At 40.2% G+C, this 19,423-nt stretch overlaps 1 protein-coding gene across 1 annotated transcript; it reads right to left on the bottom strand.

Moving 5' to 3' along the window:
- Window positions 1–278: 278 nt before the first annotated feature.
- On the bottom strand, window positions 279–14,987 carry LOC139614933 (alpha-1,6-mannosylglycoprotein 6-beta-N-acetylglucosaminyltransferase A-like). Its single transcript, XM_071472625.1, has 18 exons — window positions 12,793–14,987; window positions 12,415–12,505; window positions 10,364–10,429; window positions 9,989–10,204; window positions 8,899–8,975; window positions 8,578–8,667; window positions 8,361–8,426; window positions 7,723–7,899; window positions 6,147–6,316; window positions 5,725–5,853; window positions 5,427–5,563; window positions 5,149–5,282; window positions 4,660–4,803; window positions 3,990–4,136; window positions 3,657–3,770; window positions 3,391–3,465; window positions 3,147–3,304; window positions 279–2,883 (listed from the first exon to the last, which is right to left on the bottom strand). The coding sequence occupies exons 1-18, from the start codon at window positions 12,883–12,885 to the stop codon at window positions 2,682–2,684; spliced, it is 2,286 nt and encodes a 761-aa protein (XP_071328726.1). The 5' UTR covers window positions 12,886–14,987; the 3' UTR covers window positions 279–2,681.
- Window positions 14,988–19,423: the final 4,436 nt, after the last annotated feature.

The following is a 19,423-nucleotide window of genomic DNA, read 5'->3' as shown; positions in this document are numbered from 1 at the left end:
ATACTAACCATCTGTCACTATAGGCTTTGCATGGGCTTGTAAAAACCCTTACAGCTTCAGTGGTTACAAATGCATTGCAGCCACACACACACACACACACACACACACACACACACACACACACACACATACACACACAAAACACAGATAGAAATGTGTAACTGAAATGACAATACGTCTGACTATGTAACAGAATTGTTATTTGTCTGTTTGTACAGTAATGATATCAGTGGTATTACAGATGATGTAAACATCATTTATTTATGTAAAAGAACAATGATATCTCTTTGTCAAAGAGCAAAGTTTTATTGATTAATAAAGTTTTATCCAGCTTATTCATCAACACAGTTGACACGTGGTCTGTTTTTTAAACAATATTAAAAGTCTCTCTCCAAACTGGATGGGAAATGAGGACAGAGATACCTGTGGCATGTAGTAATTACTAGTTGACAATCACAAGCACCAAATCTAACCTAACAACAATCCCATCTGTACTAGCTCCCAGTCATGGAGACAGTTGATCTGCTCTGTTAAAAAGGAAAAGTAAAATAAAGTTTATAATAAAAATTATAATCCACACAATTCAACATGTCAACAGTTCAGCTCTCCTTAAATAGACAGTTCACCATTTTTGGGGAATATCCTCACACTCTTTCTTTTAGATGAGAAGCTCAATCACTCTCATATCTAAACCTGAAGCTAATGCTAAGAGCAGGTTAGCTTAGCTCAAAAACTGGAAACAGGGGCAAACAGCCAGTCTGCCACTGTCTGAGGCAAAGACTGCATATAAAAAGGGTTGAAACAAATCTGGAGTTTGTGCACCAGTGTATTTCCTGGACAGGAGCAGTAGCTTCAAGGAGTCTACCCTGTTTGCCTCATGGTAATGAGAAGTTTACTCCAGGAGGTTTCTGCACATAAATCTCTGTAAAACCACAGCAAGAGACCAGTTCACATCATCCACACAAAAGATACATAAGATGGTCAGTTTATTCTTTAAAATAAAGCTAAGACTCTCAAAAGAGGAGAAACAGCCAGGCTGAAATCATTTCTGTGCTTTACTGGAAGGCCCTTCCTCAGCCTGCCATCCATGGTTGGTGGAAAAATAATTATTCTGATACAGAGGAGTGAATGAGAGGGGCACATTCATCAGGATTAATCCAAGACTCAGGGATGATTAAAAAAAACAGGATGTATCAATATTAGTCATGATAAAATCAGGGCAGATAAAAGGCTTTAATTCAGTCAGTTCAATAGTGAGTAAGCAGTATTGAGCTGATTCAATTGCAGGGATTAATGAAGTTGTTTTAACTGCAACAGAATTGTTCCTGTGTGGCCTGTGAGTGTGTTTTGGTTATACACACTGCTGCTCTGTGATCCTAACAGGGAGAAATAAGGTAACGCTGGGCAGGGTCTCGCTCTTGCCAGGGAAAGCATCAATTATGGCTAAAAACCAATAAAATTAATTAAATTCTAAATCAATTTTCCTTTCCTTTGCAACCCGTCCTGTCTGAACAGGTCCCACTGGGTCTAGAAGCAATCAAGATAATTGAAATGATAGTAGTAAGGTTTTGCATTCACAGGTGCAGACTAAGCTTGACTCAAGTCTCAGAATACTTCAGTAGTTTAATTATAATGTGAGAATTCTGCAGTTAAGATGGTGGTTATGTGTAAAATGTAATGTATTGTTCCTTTAGAATGATTGAAATTCAGTTTATTGACTCCCTCGAACAGCATGTAATCATACTGACCCTGCAGAGCCTTTTTACTTTCTGTTTTATACCCAACATTCCTGCCATAAAGCCAGGCAGAGCCACACATACAGAGCACTGTGGGCATAACTTTATTACACAGTCTCACATCAGACTTTGTCGTAGCAGACATCACATTTTTTTGCAGAGCATCATTATGAAGAGACTGATAATACAAAGCCTTTCTCTGAGATGTTCTCTCACCTGCTCTTCAGTTTCACACTTTTGCATCATCATCATCATCATCTCAGGCCTGTGCTCACACTGCTCTGGCAAGACTGTTCATCAAGTACACCTCAAGGAGATGACTGGAAAATGGGAATTCATTTCCTTTAAAACCCGTTACTTCTCCTCGGGTTCACAGGAGACTGTGAAACCCCCTGGACAGCTCACATCATTATCAGTCAGGCAGTGGCGGAATTTTTATGTCTGAATCAGGGCTTCACAGACTTATGCTCACTCCCTCTAGCTGGCAAAAGAAATGCCTCAGAAGAATGAATGACTGCCTGAAGCCTTTGCATATGTAACGTACTGCTGAACATAGCACACTGTGGAGATTTAAAGTCAGCTTTCCAGCCCAGTTAGAAAGTCTCATAAAGGTCAGAGCAGTCCCCAGTAGTACCAGAGTTAATTGTAATCTGTGCACAAATTAAAACATATTAGAGGACCAAAATATACCATTGAATAAATGACAAAGTAGAGTAGAAATGTAGTTTGAAAATAACATTTTGCAATCATTTGCAGTCATAAGGAAATGTGCAAACTCCACTTGGAAAAGGCCAAGAGTCAGACCTGTCGACTTCCTGCTGTGAGCAACTGAGCCTGCTGGACACGGCCATGCAGACATGAGGTGCTGCTATACTTTGATCCAAGAATTGACCTTTATAGTATGTGCACAGTGATATACACATGTTTTCATTACCTTTCAAGCAGTTAGCCACATGCCTTGCATAAGGCTATCTGGTCCTTAATGTAGTCTCTACAGGGGCAGATGCGAATCAGGGACTGGTTTGATCTCACACAGCTGAAGAGCAGGGGATCAGACTGGAGCAGACAGTGTTTACTAGTACTGTTGAAGGCTGGGAACACCAAGTGACTGTCAGAAACCTCTGATGTTCGACAGTCTACACTGTAGCTGGAAAAAGATGAGGAAGAAATCATCAGAAGCTGTGTATCAAGTCATGAAGTTAAAAAAAATAGTGATGGATGAATTCAGATATACAGATATGGAAGTAGCCTGTAAGACTGTACTGATGAACAGGCTGTGTAACAGCTTCGGCAAGATCCACCACTCCACAGCAACTAATTTCAAAACCATGAACACAGTAAAACATGAACGTTGATCAGGGAGTGTGTGACTGGATCCATGTGTGTGCACAGAAACATGTGTTTGCTCACTTGGCGAGATTCTTGGTGCTGTTGAGGTGAGGGAAGAAGGCAGGTTCACAGATCAGCCCCATCCTCTGGCATGCCTGTTTACAGGAAGTGCCTGCCTCTGCCTGCACAACCTGGAGCGCGCTCAGTGGGGGCCAGCTCCTTGCGCTGGAGCAGAGGTCCTAAAGCAAAAATGAGAACTAGATGAGAAGAGAAAAGAAGAAAGGAGAAGAATCTTTATTGCAAATTGGATCCAGATTCCTCCAACCTGTTTTTCAATCAGGGTGCTGACCCTCTGGAGCATTCCTTCACAGCTGAACTCGTAGGGCAGGTAGGGCTCAATCTGAAATGTATAAGCAGGAAGTACAATTATTGAAATACAAGTAGAGTAGAAGAGGCAACTTTAAGTTGCAGAGAAGTAGAGTGTGATATTATGAAATACTGTGAGATACAAAGCAGCTGAGCCTCCTCTGTATTTCCACTGCGCTCTCTGGGGAACAAGTAGATCCAACACCATATTAAAAAGGTACTTACACTTTGATTGAGTATAGCAGTGAGAGCTCTCTCCACATCTGTTTTATTGTACATATCTACCGTCCATACGTAGGGCTCTCCTATGGCCTCAGCATAAGGATGCTGCGATGTCACCTACAACACAAACAGATCAACACTTAACTAACTAGATAGCAACCATTTATCTTTATCCATGTATTTAAATACACACACACATTTTCTGCTGAATACAGTGCATTGTTTTCTGTGTGACCCACTGGCTCGTCACTGGATTCACTGACAAAGGTAAAACGATTTAATATATTTAAATATTATGTCATAGCAAGTGTCTCAGTTTTGGACATGACCCCTGACCTCTCTGATGTTGGGCTTTCCTTGAAAGAACTGTGAATTCAAGCTGCTCTGTGGAGGGTGTAACCTGGGGTTCAGGAAAGCACAGCCATTGGCTAAGGCCTCCAGAGGGGCGGGGCCTTCGTATGGGAAAGACAACCCAACAAAAACCTGCAACAGACCACAGATAAAAACACAGTTTAAAATCTCCTGTAAAAATCTGAAAAACACACATGTATTTGATATATATGTCTATGTATATGATAAAGTCATGCACTTCTTTACTGCCACCACACGGTGACAGCCAACATCAATACAATAAACTATGACTTCACACTCAGCTCTGCTCATGAAGGACATCCACAGTGAGGACGGTCGATACAAACTTACAAACTTACAAACATTATTTAGTGGGTTTGAATTTCTTTCCATACAAACCAGATTCCAGTATTTCCAATGTATAAAATGATGCACAACAAATCCATAACTTTGTAATTGTTGTATAATGACAGTCCCTCCATACACAGTGTTCGAGGCAGATACAGAGTCTGTGTGAAGAACTGGGCTCTATTTAACTGCTCAAAACACGTACATAACACTGTTTGATCAACTTGATACTTTAACTGTTTCTTGATTTTATGGAAATTTATTGTAAATGATTTGTGTGAATTGATCCTTTTCACTTCACACTTACCTTGCTCTGTCTCAGCAGGGTCTGCACCTCAGTGCCTCTGACGATGCCGTGGTTTTTCACGTAGCTTGGAATCTGAGAACTGGTGTCAACTGTCCCATGAATCTCCAAGTAATTGTGAATGATGTCCAGATAAGACCCTTTACCCTGCGGGTCAACAGCAGAGGAAGCAAAGCGTGAACTGCTGGAAAATCAATGGACAAGACACAAATTACACCTCTCCCTTGTCAAGTGCAGGAAGTCTGAATGAAACACCCACTAATAAACACCTACAGACGACATCCACAGATTAAACTGTAGGTTTTGTACTTGGCAACTTAACATCATGATTATTTTTTTTTCTCTATAGCCTCTGCTAACTAGAGCCTGTATGCTTCATCAGCATTTTCCTGAATCAATATTGGTGCCTGAAGAAATAAATATTTCATAGCTGCTTTCAGGAAGTACAGCAAACTGACTCTTCAGGCCACTACAGTGTGTGTCTATCATTACCTCCCAAAACTTGGCGCGCTTGCCGTACACGAGAGCCTGCTCTCTTCTCTTGGTGGACTTGATCTGCTCACTTTCCTCAGAGTTCAGATGGTGCTGCACCACAAAGCCCAGGAAAGTGTTGTCTGGTGTATGTGCTGCTCACAAGAAGAGAAAAGACGTCTCAGAGAGATACATAATCATAGCAACAGTAATAATAGAACATCTCAGATCAAGCAATTTACAGTAAATACCCACAAACTGAGCTGTTGTAAAAGACAGAGCAAGAGAGCGAGACATACGGAACATGGTGTAGAACTGCGCTGGGATCAGATTGAGGCCACTGAATGGACCTGAGGTAAGGTTGTGCGTTTGGACCCAAACTGCATGATTGAAGTCTGGCTCAGTGCCAAAACTATCCAACACACGAATGATACATCTGATTGACAGACACAAACACATAATACATCTTGATCAAATGGGACCTGGTTGAATTAACAGTTTTTTGTCATCACGTTTTTAGTTATCAAGAATTATTACTAATGCTGTATGCTTCACATGCATTGAAATAATGGAATAATGCCAGGACCTGATACTCACTTGTATTTGATCCAGGACGTCTGGAGTACTTTCTGAAACTGTTTAAGACCAACAATGTCTGTATAGATTAGGTCTATTTCCACTTTTGAATGACGAGGTGGACAACCACCTGGATGAAGCCCTAGAAAACTAGAGAGACAGAAACAAACACTCGAATGGATAAACAGAAGTAGAAACAATGTGTGTATGTACTGTAGGTGAACACATGAATTAGCATGATTAAACCTTAAAAATTGCTCGTCTGTAAAAAGAGTATGAGTCTATGATTTACAGGATATGATGTTATTTTTCAGAGAAAATCATTGGTTTAAAGTGTCAAGTTTGTCTGTTTCCAGTTATTTACTTCTAACAATGACACCAGTCACCCCGATAGACCTGCAGTCTGCAACAACACAACACTTTTTGTGTGCATAAGTACTCACTACTTGAGATCCGGGATGGAGGCAGAGAGGTGAAGATGGTGACCTAGGATGTGAAGTGTGGAGATGAGGTCACTCCACTGGACCAGTTCCCCAAGAGGGCCGCCACTGAAGGCAGCCTCTGCTATTCTAAAACCTGATTCATCCGTCATGGCACCGGGATGCACCAGGATCTGTGGGGGAGTGAAAGAAGCCCGTGTTCAATGAGGAACCTTGAATGTGCTGTCTCCTTTGTCAGAATTCTGCCAGTATTATTCTTTTCATTCATATCTACAGGAGACAGAGCAGCTGCCTTTGATTATTCATTTCCTACACAGAAAATATAAAGTTCTCTTCTAATGTGATGCAAAAAACAGCTCATTCATCACACTCTGTACTTTTGTGAATATTTGCACTGCAGAGACTTGTTAGGTTTTAATGTAGCTAAAATACCTTCAATGTGTGGTATATATGTTGTGGATGTAATGGACGTTGTTTCTTAGCTAACTCTGCTACAAAACATCAAATAGCAATATTTATGTTCAGTATTGAACATAGTGCCTTCGATAGAAATGCATACTGCATTCTGAGGCATAAGAGTTTTGAGTGTACTTAAATTCATAATTATAATATTATATTTGTTTTTAGTGCTTAGAGATGTTTATCATGTTCTGTCTCACTCATTATTTCGATATAATAAAATAAACAATGCACCATATATGTGTGAATTCAACACGGATTGGTCTGTACATGGGACATTGTCAAGGCTACTGCTAGCCTCTGAATCATAGACAAGCATTATAGGCTATGCCAATGGTTCCCAACCTGTGGGCTGGGGCCCACTGGTGGGCTGCGAGGATATTGCAACTGAGCCGACAAATCATTTGCAAAACAGTGCAAATTGGTGAAAAGATTTTTTTTTTTTTTAAATGAATAGATAATAATGTTTTTAAATGTTTAAAACAAAATGATTGTATTAAGGCCTGTCACTGTGGTAAAGCAACAATAGGAATTTTTATGTTGTTGTCAGCCGGACCAAACCGAATACTTATTTGCTATTTCTGATTGTGCACTAAAAGATTACATCTACATGGCAAAAACTGGAGCATCAAAGCGGCTGGTTGACATCATGAAGGATGTTATGGGGTTGGATGTGGGCGACCAATGATTTCGCTCATATGTGTCCTCATGCATGAACATGTGGTGCAATTAACAAAGTAGATTTAAAAATATGCTCACCTCTAGTTTTAGTATAATAATTAACCATCCAAGAGCACATGTTATGATATGCTAATACTAGCGCTAACTAGCGCTACGCTCCAATATGAGAATAATGCTGCTCATTTATTGCTGTCGTCTAAATGATCATCACATGCAGAGATGCTCACTTTTAGCATTAGCAAAGTTTTAGCATTAGCATTAGCATTAGCGCACACTAGCTAGCTGGCTAAATGTAAGCAACAGCTGTAATTCCAGCTGATTCAATCAACAGTTGGTGGCTGGATGTGAGAAGTGTGCTTTTGTTTGCTTCTGTGTTACATTGAAGACCGACTGTTAGTGTTAGTGACTGTAAGTCACGCAGTGAGGAGGGATACATTACCTTTCTGGCTTTCCGCTCGGTGAGGTTGTATTTGGCTGAGAGAGAGCGTCCGGCCTCGACCCAAATCTCTTCCATGCTCCGAACTCTTTGGTGAATCCAGCGGAACTGGACTCTGTTTTGCAGAGATGGATACAGGCCTTCTAAACTGTCCCGGATCACTGCTTGCTCAGAAGGTGTCTAAAATGAAGACCATGAAGATCATTGTTCTCTTGGTTTGTTCTGCACTTTCAAATCCTTGCACACCACAGTAACCTCTCACCCCGTTAGCACTGCTAAATAAATTCTTTGCACTTTTCAAATGAGCTGAGCAGGACCACAAATCATTTCCAGTGTCTCTGCTCCCATTTGTGTCAATGCCACTTTCCACTCCCCAGCTCCCCAATTAAAAGCTGTTTTCTTCTGGACCTAAATGGCCATTGACACATAAAGTACTGACATTTGGCATATTTGCTTAGGCAGCTGGTGTAGGAAATATGTTCAACAGACAATTAAAACTAGAAGAATTCAGATGCTGTTCCAGAGATGCTATACTGCTATAAACAGAAAATATACTTTCTGATAAATAACATCCCTTTTACACATCACAACACATACAGACAAATAACACACAGTCTTCAATTACTCGGCCTTGTCAGTACCTCAGAGTTTTCAGCTTGAGACGAGGAGACTGCTCGGCCTGGAAGCACAGGGCACCAGGACTCTATCTTCAAACAACAACGTAAGGAAGAGAGAACAGGTACTTTTTTTTTTATCTTTGTGCGTTTCCAATATTAAGTAATTGACTGTTTGTGTTGAGGTCTTCACGGAGCAGCGTTACTGAGAAAGTGATATGTGAGCTTGAAACCACTTGGGTACCTCGCTGAGGTAGATGAAGATGGAGCACAGAGACCCATTCACCCCATAACTGCTGTAACAAGGATCAGTCTTCCACATCTCCGTCATCCACTGGGCCCACAGCAAACCACAAAGGGCCACAACAAAAAAACAAGTAGAAACTGATGAGCAACACAATAGTTGAGAGAGAAACAAGGCATTGAGACAGAGAAAGACCCACATTTTTACCTCTTTGCATTGCATTCACAATATGTTGAGAAACTTGCTGCTGAGCTGTTTCAGAGTTGTCTGGCAGTAATCATTGAAACAGTAGGCATTACAATGGTGAAGAAAAACTATTACCTTCAGTTTGTGCTTACAGTCTGGGTATCCTTCCATGGGTGGCAGTGGGCAATTTTCATCCTCTTTGATTTGATCATCTAAGCATCACACAGACAACAAAGCTTTTGCATGAGTGGAAGAAGATGACTTCCCTGCAGACAGGAACCTGAACATACCTGTATGCATTTTGTTCAGTTAGTCATCTAATGTTCCACCAACTGCTTAAAGGAACATTTTTAGTTCTCACTGGGGGATTGACAAAGACTCAGTAGAGTATATGTACAGCAGACTGTGCCCTTAGGAATTCTTTAAAATTCCCTGATGGTGCGCTGGTCTAATGAGGAGCAGTTTCTTCCAGTAAGTCAGTTGCTAAGTTATTTTCTAAAAGCCATTCCCGCATGAGAAAAAAGAGAAAAAGGGATGTCAGGCCTTTAAGACATCTGTAAATGCAAACTAAGAATCTTCTTTTCCACTGCTGCAATAGTCTGTGTGTATAACATAACATAAAAGGTTGAGCATTGTGTGTGAGCTGGATGAAACTCTACAGCGTCTGAAGTGTTTCCCACATTGCATTGGAAATCAAAGCATCTGCACAGAATGGTGGAGTATAAGTTTATATTTTCATTTTTTAATAGATTGAACTGCTATTGTCATGTTCTGGGACCTCTAGTCTACCAAACTACACGTTTATATGATTGAAGTAACTGCTACTGCTTGCTGCTAGTTCTTTTTTCCCCTCTCCATAGTCATTTTGTGTGTCTTTCTACTTGGTTTGTTTGTACTCCCTTTGTAGTCATCTCGTGGATCTCGTGAACAGTTACATCACATGGACACTCTCCATCGAGGCCTGTTCAGTAATCCATCTATGACCTTGTCCCTTAAGCACAGTCATAAGTTTCAGTCAGTAAAGTACTTTTTTCCAAGATTTCTGTTCTATACATTTTTCACAGCACACGCCTCTTGGTCCCCACTGAATTCATCATTTTTGTGCTGAAACAAATGTCATAGCATTACTCTCCATCTACTTGTTCTAGTAGAGTTTTTCACTGTTAAAAGCAGGTATCATATGACTGTTGTTATCTTTAACTATTTTATCAAGAGCAATTTTTACCAGATTTTGCTTGTTGGTCTGTTTTCTCTCTCTTCTCCATCTGCAGCTTTAGGAGTTCCTCCAGTTGAGCCACTTGTTGTTGCAGGTGGAGTTTATCAGAACGCAGCTCCTCGATCATCTCGTTCTTCATTTGTCCTTTTTTTTCCTCTGCCTCCATTTTAATCTGGAGTATCTGTAATTCTGCTTTGTAGTCCCTCAGAGGAGGTGGCACAGAGACTGAGACAGAGAGAATTTACACAATTGCACAATAATTATTCATGGACCAATAACTATTACTTCCTATTATAATTAGGAATAGTGCTACTTTACTGAAAATGCACTATATGATATTAACTGTGACTTAAAAATACTTTTTGCTAGAGAGAGTTTGCTCACGATCATCGGAGGATTCCATGATGTTCAGGAGATCATCCACAAACTTGACAATACTCTTCATTACATCTAAGACAGAGGAGTTAAAGGAGAGAGAAGAGAGAGCTGAGCAGGGAAGTCTGGGAGAATTAAGTGAAAATAAGCACAGTTAAGTCTATTGACAAGACATCCTTTAAAAAAAACAAAAAAAATACAAAGGACAGTTCTGGCTGGAAAATTATTTTACACAAAACAAATTGATGTTACCACCATGTCACTGAGCTAAATTCACAGCATTTTCCCCATCGTTAAGTTCCATTGTGCTGCTCTGCCCTCAGAACAACGGGGTCTTTTTGGGCTTCGTGATAACTGAATCTGATATTGTCAGATATTGTTATTCCTACAAAGAAGCTTAAACGCAGAGCATGGAACTTAACTGCCGCTAGCTGTCTCGCAATCAAAACAACAACGAAAGACGGCGTTGGGTGACGTCATGAAATAGCGTGGGATCATGGGAATTGTTCTCTTCACCACTATTGCAGTAAGCTTCTCCCAGTTTGGTTTCTTCAGTGTCAGTCGTTCAGGATATTTTTACCAGTACCTGAATTATCTACAGAGGAACCCTCCTCCACAAAATAAACTCAACCAGTGTAACCGTTAAAAACACTGAAAGCAGTTTCATATTTAAAGTCAGTTTTCCGACGCTTTAAGGCTAACACAGGATGTCAGGGAAGGGTTGGGGACTAAAACTGCTAATATAACTGCTAATTTGTGAACCAGATGTTCCAGAGCTTTTTGCCGGCAGCTGAATTATCCGCAGAGGTGTTTTCCCCTCCGTAACAAAGGGACCAGGGGATTAAAACCGTTAGAAACACTAAATAAAGCAATGTCCCTTTAAAAATCAGTGATTCACCTGTGCTGTACGGTGGACACAGCAGCTCAGGGAAGAGCTGGGGGCCAAAACTGCTAATCTAACAAACTGCCAATTTATGAACCAGACATTCACAAGTTTTTGCTGCATTGCTGCCTCCCACCGGCGTAATAACATAATTGCCATTTCAACACAGATCTACAGTTTATCTCATGGACCTGCGGCTTTGAGGAAGCTACCTCCCTCTCTTTTGGAAGCACTCTGTCACCAAGTATAGTTCTGATAGAGAATTCTGTAAAAGTCCATGAACAAACTTCTCATTTCTCCAGAACAGTTCTCCTTACTTTTGTTTCTTTGATAACTTATGAACCAAATGTTCAGGATGTTTTTACAGGAACACCTTGTAGCCACTAATCCACCAAGCAGGCAAGTCCCGGCCGGGACACTTTACTGCATGTCACTCTTCTTCTCTCTGTCACTCTTTACTGTCATATTAATCATTACCATGATTAAAATCACTATTTCTCTGGTTTGGGAATTGCCTGAACATTTGGGATAATCTAAGTACATAACTCAAAAAAATATATAACATAGGTCTGGTCATTTGTAGACATTTGAATGTGGAAAACCTCCATATTACAACTTTAATCATTCTCTATTCAAATGAGCTTCACTAGCGAATGTCTCTAACTCATCTAAATCAATAAAGGAACAAGAACTGTTGAAGAACACACATAAGTGTCACTGTTTAATGGTCATGTAAGGAGGAGGTCAAGTATAGTATCTATTGCTGCGTCTGAAATTACATACTGTACATCCATACTCACACTTTATGTTTCGAGTGTGTAAATGGAAAGTGAAAGTGTGGCAGTGCCCTGTAATTATCCAGATGATCGAGTGTAAAATGATGTCACCATCTTGGCTGCAGTGCAGAGGGGTGGGGGCCACCAACATCTTTTCAAACTTGTGAAAACAGGAGGAAGGAGGAAACGTTGGCAGCAGCACCAACAGTTCCTTGTTGGCACGCACTACGCCAGTGAGTATACTGTGTATACAGTGTACTACATGTGAGTGTACTGACTGAAGTATCCGATTTGAGACACAGCATATGTAATATATATATTTCTAATTAATTCTTCTGCCTCAACTTTTTTTCCTTTAATTTTGATCTGACTCCTCTCATTATCTCTGCGCTCTTTCTCACCTTCAGTCCTGCTTTTTTCTCTCCCCACTTTACCATGCTTCCTCAGTCCGTTGTGAGCCGTCACATCTATGCCCTCCTGGTCAGCGTTGCTCTGAAACCAGTTTAGACAGACAAGACACAGCATTACACAAAAAAACAGCTGTTAACAACAACGATTTTTGTCCATTCTGAATGTAAGCACATATATAAGACATAAGGTATAAAGCTGGCCTGTATTAAACCAGCTGGTTCTTAACATTATCCATTATATCAGTGAGCTTCAGTGGCTGTACAGTACAAAGCATAAAGAAGAGCCACTAAGGATCATGTACGTGCTTTAATTCACTGTATGTTGGCTTTGAGACACCATTAAGTAAATGGATGAATGCAGATACAGACCACGATGAAATATGGCAAACTCAGACACCAGATGAAACAGATGCCCAGCAGCACACACAAGGTCCTCTGCTGGCTGCACTTCATTTTTTTCATGATTCAGAGGGAGCTAGATGTTGGGTGAAATGGACATGTGATTTTAAAGAAAAAGAAGTGATTTTACTTAAAAAGAACTGTTTCCTAAACACATAGGGCCATAGCATATCATATCATACACCTGGCACAAAGCACAACGCAAGTGTCTGTGTATCCATGGGGGTGTTGGTCTTAAAATGAGGTGTGGTCAGGAGCGTTGTTGGCTAATTGTTATACTGAGGCAGCGAGAAACAATTGCATGACTGACCAACAGAAACCTGGTCTTAAGTCAGTAGGGCTGCATTTCACTGTTATTTTAAGGGGGCATTGTCAAGAGAGTAATAAATGCCTACATAGGGGGGAGCGTGCAGTCTGCCTGTGACAAATGTACTTAGATACTGGGATCAGTCAGGTGGAACATAACAATACAGCCTCAGAGGGTCGGAGCAGTCTTTGTGACATATTGTGTGTTGTCACCGTTCTACATGTTGTGTTGTGCATCTTTCTTATTACCTGGTTAATCCGCCACAGTGTTACCCATTCATCATCTAAATTTGTCCCGCCACAGCTTAATAACCAACCAAAGATTTGTTCACATTTCTCATCATATAACATGAAATATTTCTGATGTTGTGCTTTGTGCCATTGCTTCGGTGTAGAGCTGTGCGTAGCGTGCTGATTCACTCCTGGCCCCTCAGGGTGCGGAGAGCTGCTGCATGCCTGTGTCAGGACTGGACTCGCTGGTCACTCACAATATGTAATCAACTCACCACCAACAGAATCTAACTGTGTGAAACACGGCACCGTTATAATAGCAATCCACCAAGGTGCAAGAGCGCCTGGCTTTTAAAGGGAATGGGAGATGGCACCCTGATTGGTTTAATGCATGTTACACCCAAAACACACAACCCATTAGAACCATGTGCTTGGCACAGCGACTGTTTTTTCTGCTGTTAAAATAGCAAAAGGGACTTAGACTTGTCCTAAATGCATTTGTGCCACATGCTTCAGATCATGTGCTGTGGATCAATAGTGCACAATGCTGCATGTGAATATGTCTGAGGTGTCAGAGAGCTCCACAGATGATGATTGATGTTGTTGATGCTGCTTTTTGGCTGGACTGCAACAGCCGGGCCAGGCCTATGATCTCCAGTGTCCCTGACTGGCTGATTGAGTGACTGACTGATTAATCATATTTCCACCACTGGTCAGCCAAGCGCCTCGTCACTGAGTTGGAGTTTCTGGCACAAACTTACTAACTTAATGAAGGCAAAGGCCTGAAAAAATAACTTAAAAAAAGAAAGAGAGTCTGTCTCTTCTAACTTTCTCTCTGAGTGATCATTTTTTATAGGTAAATAAAGCTGAAATCACAGCTCAGTCTTTGTAATTTATGCCTTTGGTCAAATATTTTAGATTTGACCATAGGTCCAGCCATATAACAGGTTTTCACATGGTCTTGTTTTTGTTTAAAATTCCACATCAGCTTTAGATATAAAGACACAAGAAACATAAAATTATGGTGGTGTGATGAATAATGAATAGCACAGCACTGACCTGACTCTACTCTTCAATTAGCATAACACACAGACACATTATTTATACAAGTAGAAATTTATAAAAGAGTTTCCTCTTTAAAAAAAAAAAAGCTGATTAAATGGTGATTTTGCCGAGTGCTTTTCTCTTAATCGCTGTGACGTACACTGTTTTTCAAGTAACGACAAAATAGTCAAACACTTACCTTTAAAGTTTTGGCCAATCCGTCAAATATCACTGAATGAACCCACTAAAGTCAGTACTATGAACTGTGCTCTGACAGCATCTCTCAGGTGGGAAGAACCTGCACGCTGAATGAGCAAACCCCGTCAGGCTTTAGCCCCCTGGTTCAACCAGTTTACCAACCTGATTGATCACATAACTGCATGATAATAAGCATGGCTTTACAGAATTCAGCCTGTTTTACTTGTGTCACTGGGAGATTCTTTTGTTTGTTTGCCCTTTGTTGTCGAACGTGTGCACAGAAAACCGAATGAACCGAATTAAAACCAAAACAGCATTTGAACTTACATCCTTTTGACTTCTTTTGAATTGCCCACGATTAAAGTTTGACTTTTGTAATTAAGCTTGTGTTAAATCTTTATAGGTAGAGTAAACATTTTATTAGTTTTTAAAAAAAAAGCAATCACACTGAGTGGGAGAACAGTTAAGTGGGAGGGTCTTTAAGTCTAGCGACAAATATGCTAAATTGGCAACACTGCAGGCTGTAAACGCTCCCAAATCCTAACCCTCAGCCTCCAAGAAACTGTTTGTGCCAAATCATTTTGAAAGAGCAACGGCCAATGGAGAAACTCCATCTCTGTCATGTGACATTTGGGATTTAGAGCAATTTTACTATAAAATTACTGGACAAACGCAGGTTCAAGAGTATCCTTCTGAAACTGGAAATCCAGTTAAAATGTTTTCAGTTCGGTGAGATTTGAAATCATTTCAGATTGTCCTTCACTTTCAGATTAACGCCTCATCACCAACTGTATGTTTGCTACTGCTGGACTGCAGATTGTGAACAAAGCATTTTTTCTTTCATTCTTTATCATTTTAACCAACATTTTGCAGAAAACACACATATCTGTCAAGTCTAACCAGTAACACAGAGGGGGGTTAAAATGGCCAGATTGTTGGAGATGATTAAACAAATTGGTAGAGACAATACAGCAACAGCAGGACACTGGTGTGGACATGAACCCGCTGTCAATGCCCAAATCTATGTCCATCTAAACTCTTCTGAAAGTAACATCCAAACTAGAGTCCATTCTTGTCATCACTTCTTTTAATGATTGTCCCTCTTGGATCGAAAAGCATCAACAGCTTTGCAAATGCATGAAGACTGGAGGAAGTAGCAAAGGATTCTTTGCCATTCGGTTGAATTCAGACCTGCTGTGCAGTCAATGGCACAGTCAAACCACTGCCTTTAGCGCACCAATTGATCCATGCAGGTTTAATGCTGGAAAAAACTGTGGGAGATCTTTTGGAGGAGATATTCCTCTTTTTCCTGTTTGACACGGTGTGTCAGGAAAACCCTCATGACTGCGTCAGACAGCAAATGATTTGACAGTGAAATTTCTTACCAAGCAGTGTGGCGAATGATACGTGAGTCATCTACAGCATGCTGTATATTTAGCCAAGTGCAATGTAACAGCAGAGATGGACAAAAATACTGGGACGAGCTGGATATAATGTTAGGAAACATTGTACGTCTGTTGGAGAGAGAGAGAGAGAGAGAGAGAGACTGATATAATAATACTGGTATCAGAAACACTGATTTTTTTTCTTCTTTCTTTTTTCAGTTCGTTCATGTATTTTATGCAATTTGAATTAAACTAATTTCTTAATATATTCATTTTCATAATGGGGATTCTGTTTAGAACTGTATCTTCTCTTATAAAAAAGACCCATTATGTTCACCAGCTAGTCTTTAACTTTGACTGTCTGCTGTTTGGTGCAGAGGAGGTTGGATGAAAAGAGCTGCCTGCTGTGTCTGGAGAAGACAATCATGAAAGTGGACCAAAGCCGTCAAGTAGTGGGTGGGAAAACAGTGAGCTGAGAGATGTTTAAAATGCTCGGCAGAGCTGAGGAGAACAGTTTGATAATAATTCTTTGTGGGTTCATCCCTGTAAACTTACAAGTAGGTCATTTGATTAGTTCATGAAAAATATTGATTATGGCCACTTTAAAACTTGAGAGGATAATTTGTTAGCCCTATATTCTTATCTATATTGCCTATTATCTACTGCAATCTATATCTTATTACTTTAATTTCACTGAGAATCATTTTTTAATTAATTGAATTTTATATGTATTTAAAATCCAATTTGTACCTGTGCTTAAATAAAATGCAACGTTTATAAAAAAAACGCACAATGTATAATTTCGTTTTAAATGTTTCATCTCATGGAAGAGTGACCGTGGGATCCTTCTTTCTTCACTGATGGGTAATTCGGCATCTCCAACAAAAAAAATATTAGTGTGAATGAATGTGTAAACAAGCAGTTAGATTTTTCACAACAAAAAGTAAAAAAAATGTATGTAATGTGAAGTATTGGTAACCTAAGTACCCCACCATCTGTCTGAAACTCATTTCCTAGTTTTCCCTTTGTCGCAGCTCTGTCTGTGCTGAGAAAGCCTGGCTGATAAGTAAACAATGTTCCACTGATTGCAGAAAGGTGCGTGAGAGAGGCGCGTGTCAGAGGCATTTAAAAGCAGGGTGTCACCAGGGTGTGTGGGAGAGCACTGGATGAGAAGGTGAAACGGCTTTACTTTTACCCTGCAATGAAAGAATCAAGAAGTTGAAAAGAGTGATGTGAGAGAAACGTTTGGTTTCTGAAGTGGAAATAGAAAAGATGTGCTGGATAATTCTGCAGCTACTGATCCTGGTGACACTCAGCTGTCCGTCATGTGCTGAGGATGAGACGCAGGTTACTGATCCCTGCCCAGAACATCAGAGGGCCTTTGGAGGCTCCTGCTATGAGTTTGTGGGTCACCAGAAACCTTTTCTCAGTGCTCAAGCTTGGTGTGAGGAGAGTGGAGGACACCTTGCATTTATCCCAGATGAAGACACTCAGCATTTCCTTCAGAGACATCTGGACCCCAAGAAAGACACGTGGCTTGGAGTAGCACCTCCTGCCTCTCCAAAACTGCCAGATTCTGCAACTGTTGAAGGTAAGAAGGCAGAACTGTGAAACACAGACACCTGCTACTGTGTGCTCAATCATAAACCATGATGTTCGACATGGTATTTAACCAAGATTAAATACAACAGTTTACAAAGACACAGGAAATCAGGAAGACTTTTATTTTTGGACTTTAATTTTACCTTCCTTGAGCATTTGCATTAACCTGTCAAATGATTAAGGAGAATGTAGTTAAGCAGCAGTGATTAATGATAATAGTCTAGTAGATTACGATAAAATTGGCACAGTTAAAATGAGATACATCTGTGTCCAATTATTTCTAAGTTTTTCCATGTCTTAAAAAATAAGCTCCCGCTGGGACATCATTCTCACTATCCTCTGTTCATTAATCCATCCATCCATCCCGTCACAGCTTTTTAAGTGGTGCCAAGTCTTTTTACTTCCTCGATGGAGTGAGAAATTAGTTCCACGCCCCATGACATTTTTGCAATTATAAGTTACCAGGTACCAGGTTTTTCTTTCTTTTCATAATAACAGTTCACGTGTTATAATAATAATAATAATAGTAATAATCATCTTTATTTATGTAGCTCTTTTCAAATGCTGCGGTACAAAGTGCTTGACAAAGACAGCAAAATAGATTTAAAAAATTAAAACACTCAGGTTTATAAAAATCAATACAGAGTGAGAATTAAAGAAATAAACATTTCAAGGGAAGGTAAAACCAGGAAAAGCTCTCAGATAAAGGTATGTTTTAAGAAGAGTCTTAAAAGAGGTTATGGACCCTGCGACTTGATATCTTTGGGCAGATCATTCCAGAGCCTCTGGGCCTTTACTGAAAAGGCTCCTTTTGTTTTTAGCTAGGTCTCAGGGTCAGACAAAAGTTCTTTGCCCGAGGGTCTCAGGGTGCGAGGTGGGGAGGATGGAACTAAAAGGTCAGAGATGTACCTGGGAGAAAGGCCATGGAGAGCTTTAAGAGTAATAAATAATATCTTAAAAATCTATTTAAAAACATACAGGGTGCCAAAGTAAGGAGGCTAAAACAGGAGTGATGTCCTCAAGTCTCCTGGTGCAGGTTAAAAGCCTGGCAGCAGAGTTCTGTAGAGTCTGGAGACGATCAATACATTTCTGGTTTAGACAGGTGAAAAGACTGAGAAGAGTGTGTAAAATAGTGTCTGTGTCTTTAAAAGTTAAGAACGATCGCATTTTAGACATATTTCTGAGATGGTAAAAACAATATGTGTAATGTGTCCAAAGGCAGACAGAATGACCCCCTCATCCAATAAATGAAATGTGGTAGTAAACAAGACTAGGTCGAAACCTAGTATGGCTACACCGCTTGTGGTCAAATCCTGATTTTCTCCTGACAAAAAAATCACCAAACACATAAAGACAAAGACTGTGCTGTGATCTCAGCCAGGCCTAAATTTACTTATATCCAACCAAAAAATGAACAACAAATTACTGTTGACATGGGATAGTTTGGAGTAAGAATATACTCTCCTACCTTTCATTCGTTCGTTCATTAACCGGAGTACTGTCTGGTATAGCATTAAACTTTTCTCTATTACAGATCATTGGGTTGGTGCATTATAAATGTTTTCATTGAGTATATTCAGCTCACTCCCAATACCTGGCAAATGAAATACCTCAGAAGAATGAATGACTGCCTGAAGCCTTTGTATATTGCGAGTACAGTTGAACATAGCACACTGTGGACATTTAAAGTCAGCGTTCCAGCCCAGTTAGAAAGTCTCATATAGGTCACAGCAGTCCCCAGTAGTACCAGAGTTAATTGTAATCTGTGCACAAATTAAAACATACTAGAGAACTTATATGTACCGTTAAATAAATGACAAACTGGAACAGAAATG

This window comes from Trachinotus anak, unplaced genomic scaffold (assembly GCF_046630095.1).
Source record: "Trachinotus anak isolate AG129_WGS33_773 ecotype Australia unplaced genomic scaffold, CSIRO_AGI_Tana_v1 ptg000039l, whole genome shotgun sequence".
Taxonomy (NCBI): Eukaryota; Metazoa; Chordata; class Actinopteri; order Carangiformes; family Carangidae; genus Trachinotus; species Trachinotus anak.
Note: the sequence above shows the minus strand (reverse complement) of the source record. Positions and strands in the feature narration are given on the sequence as shown.

Excerpts from the sequence above, each read along its gene's own strand:
- LOC139614933 (XM_071472625.1), bottom strand. The coding sequence starts at position 12,885 with ATGAAAAAAATGAAGTGCAGCCAGCAGAGGACCTTGTGTGTGCTGCTG. Across the intron at positions 5,854-6,146 it reads TCCATCCCGGATCTCAAGTA|TTTTCTAGGGCTTCATCCAG; the intron begins GTGAGTACTTAT and ends CTGTCTCTCTAG. Across the intron at positions 4,804-5,148 it reads AGCGCGCCAAGTTTTGGGAG|GGTAAAGGGTCTTATCTGGA; the intron begins GTAATGATAGAC and ends GTTGACCCGCAG.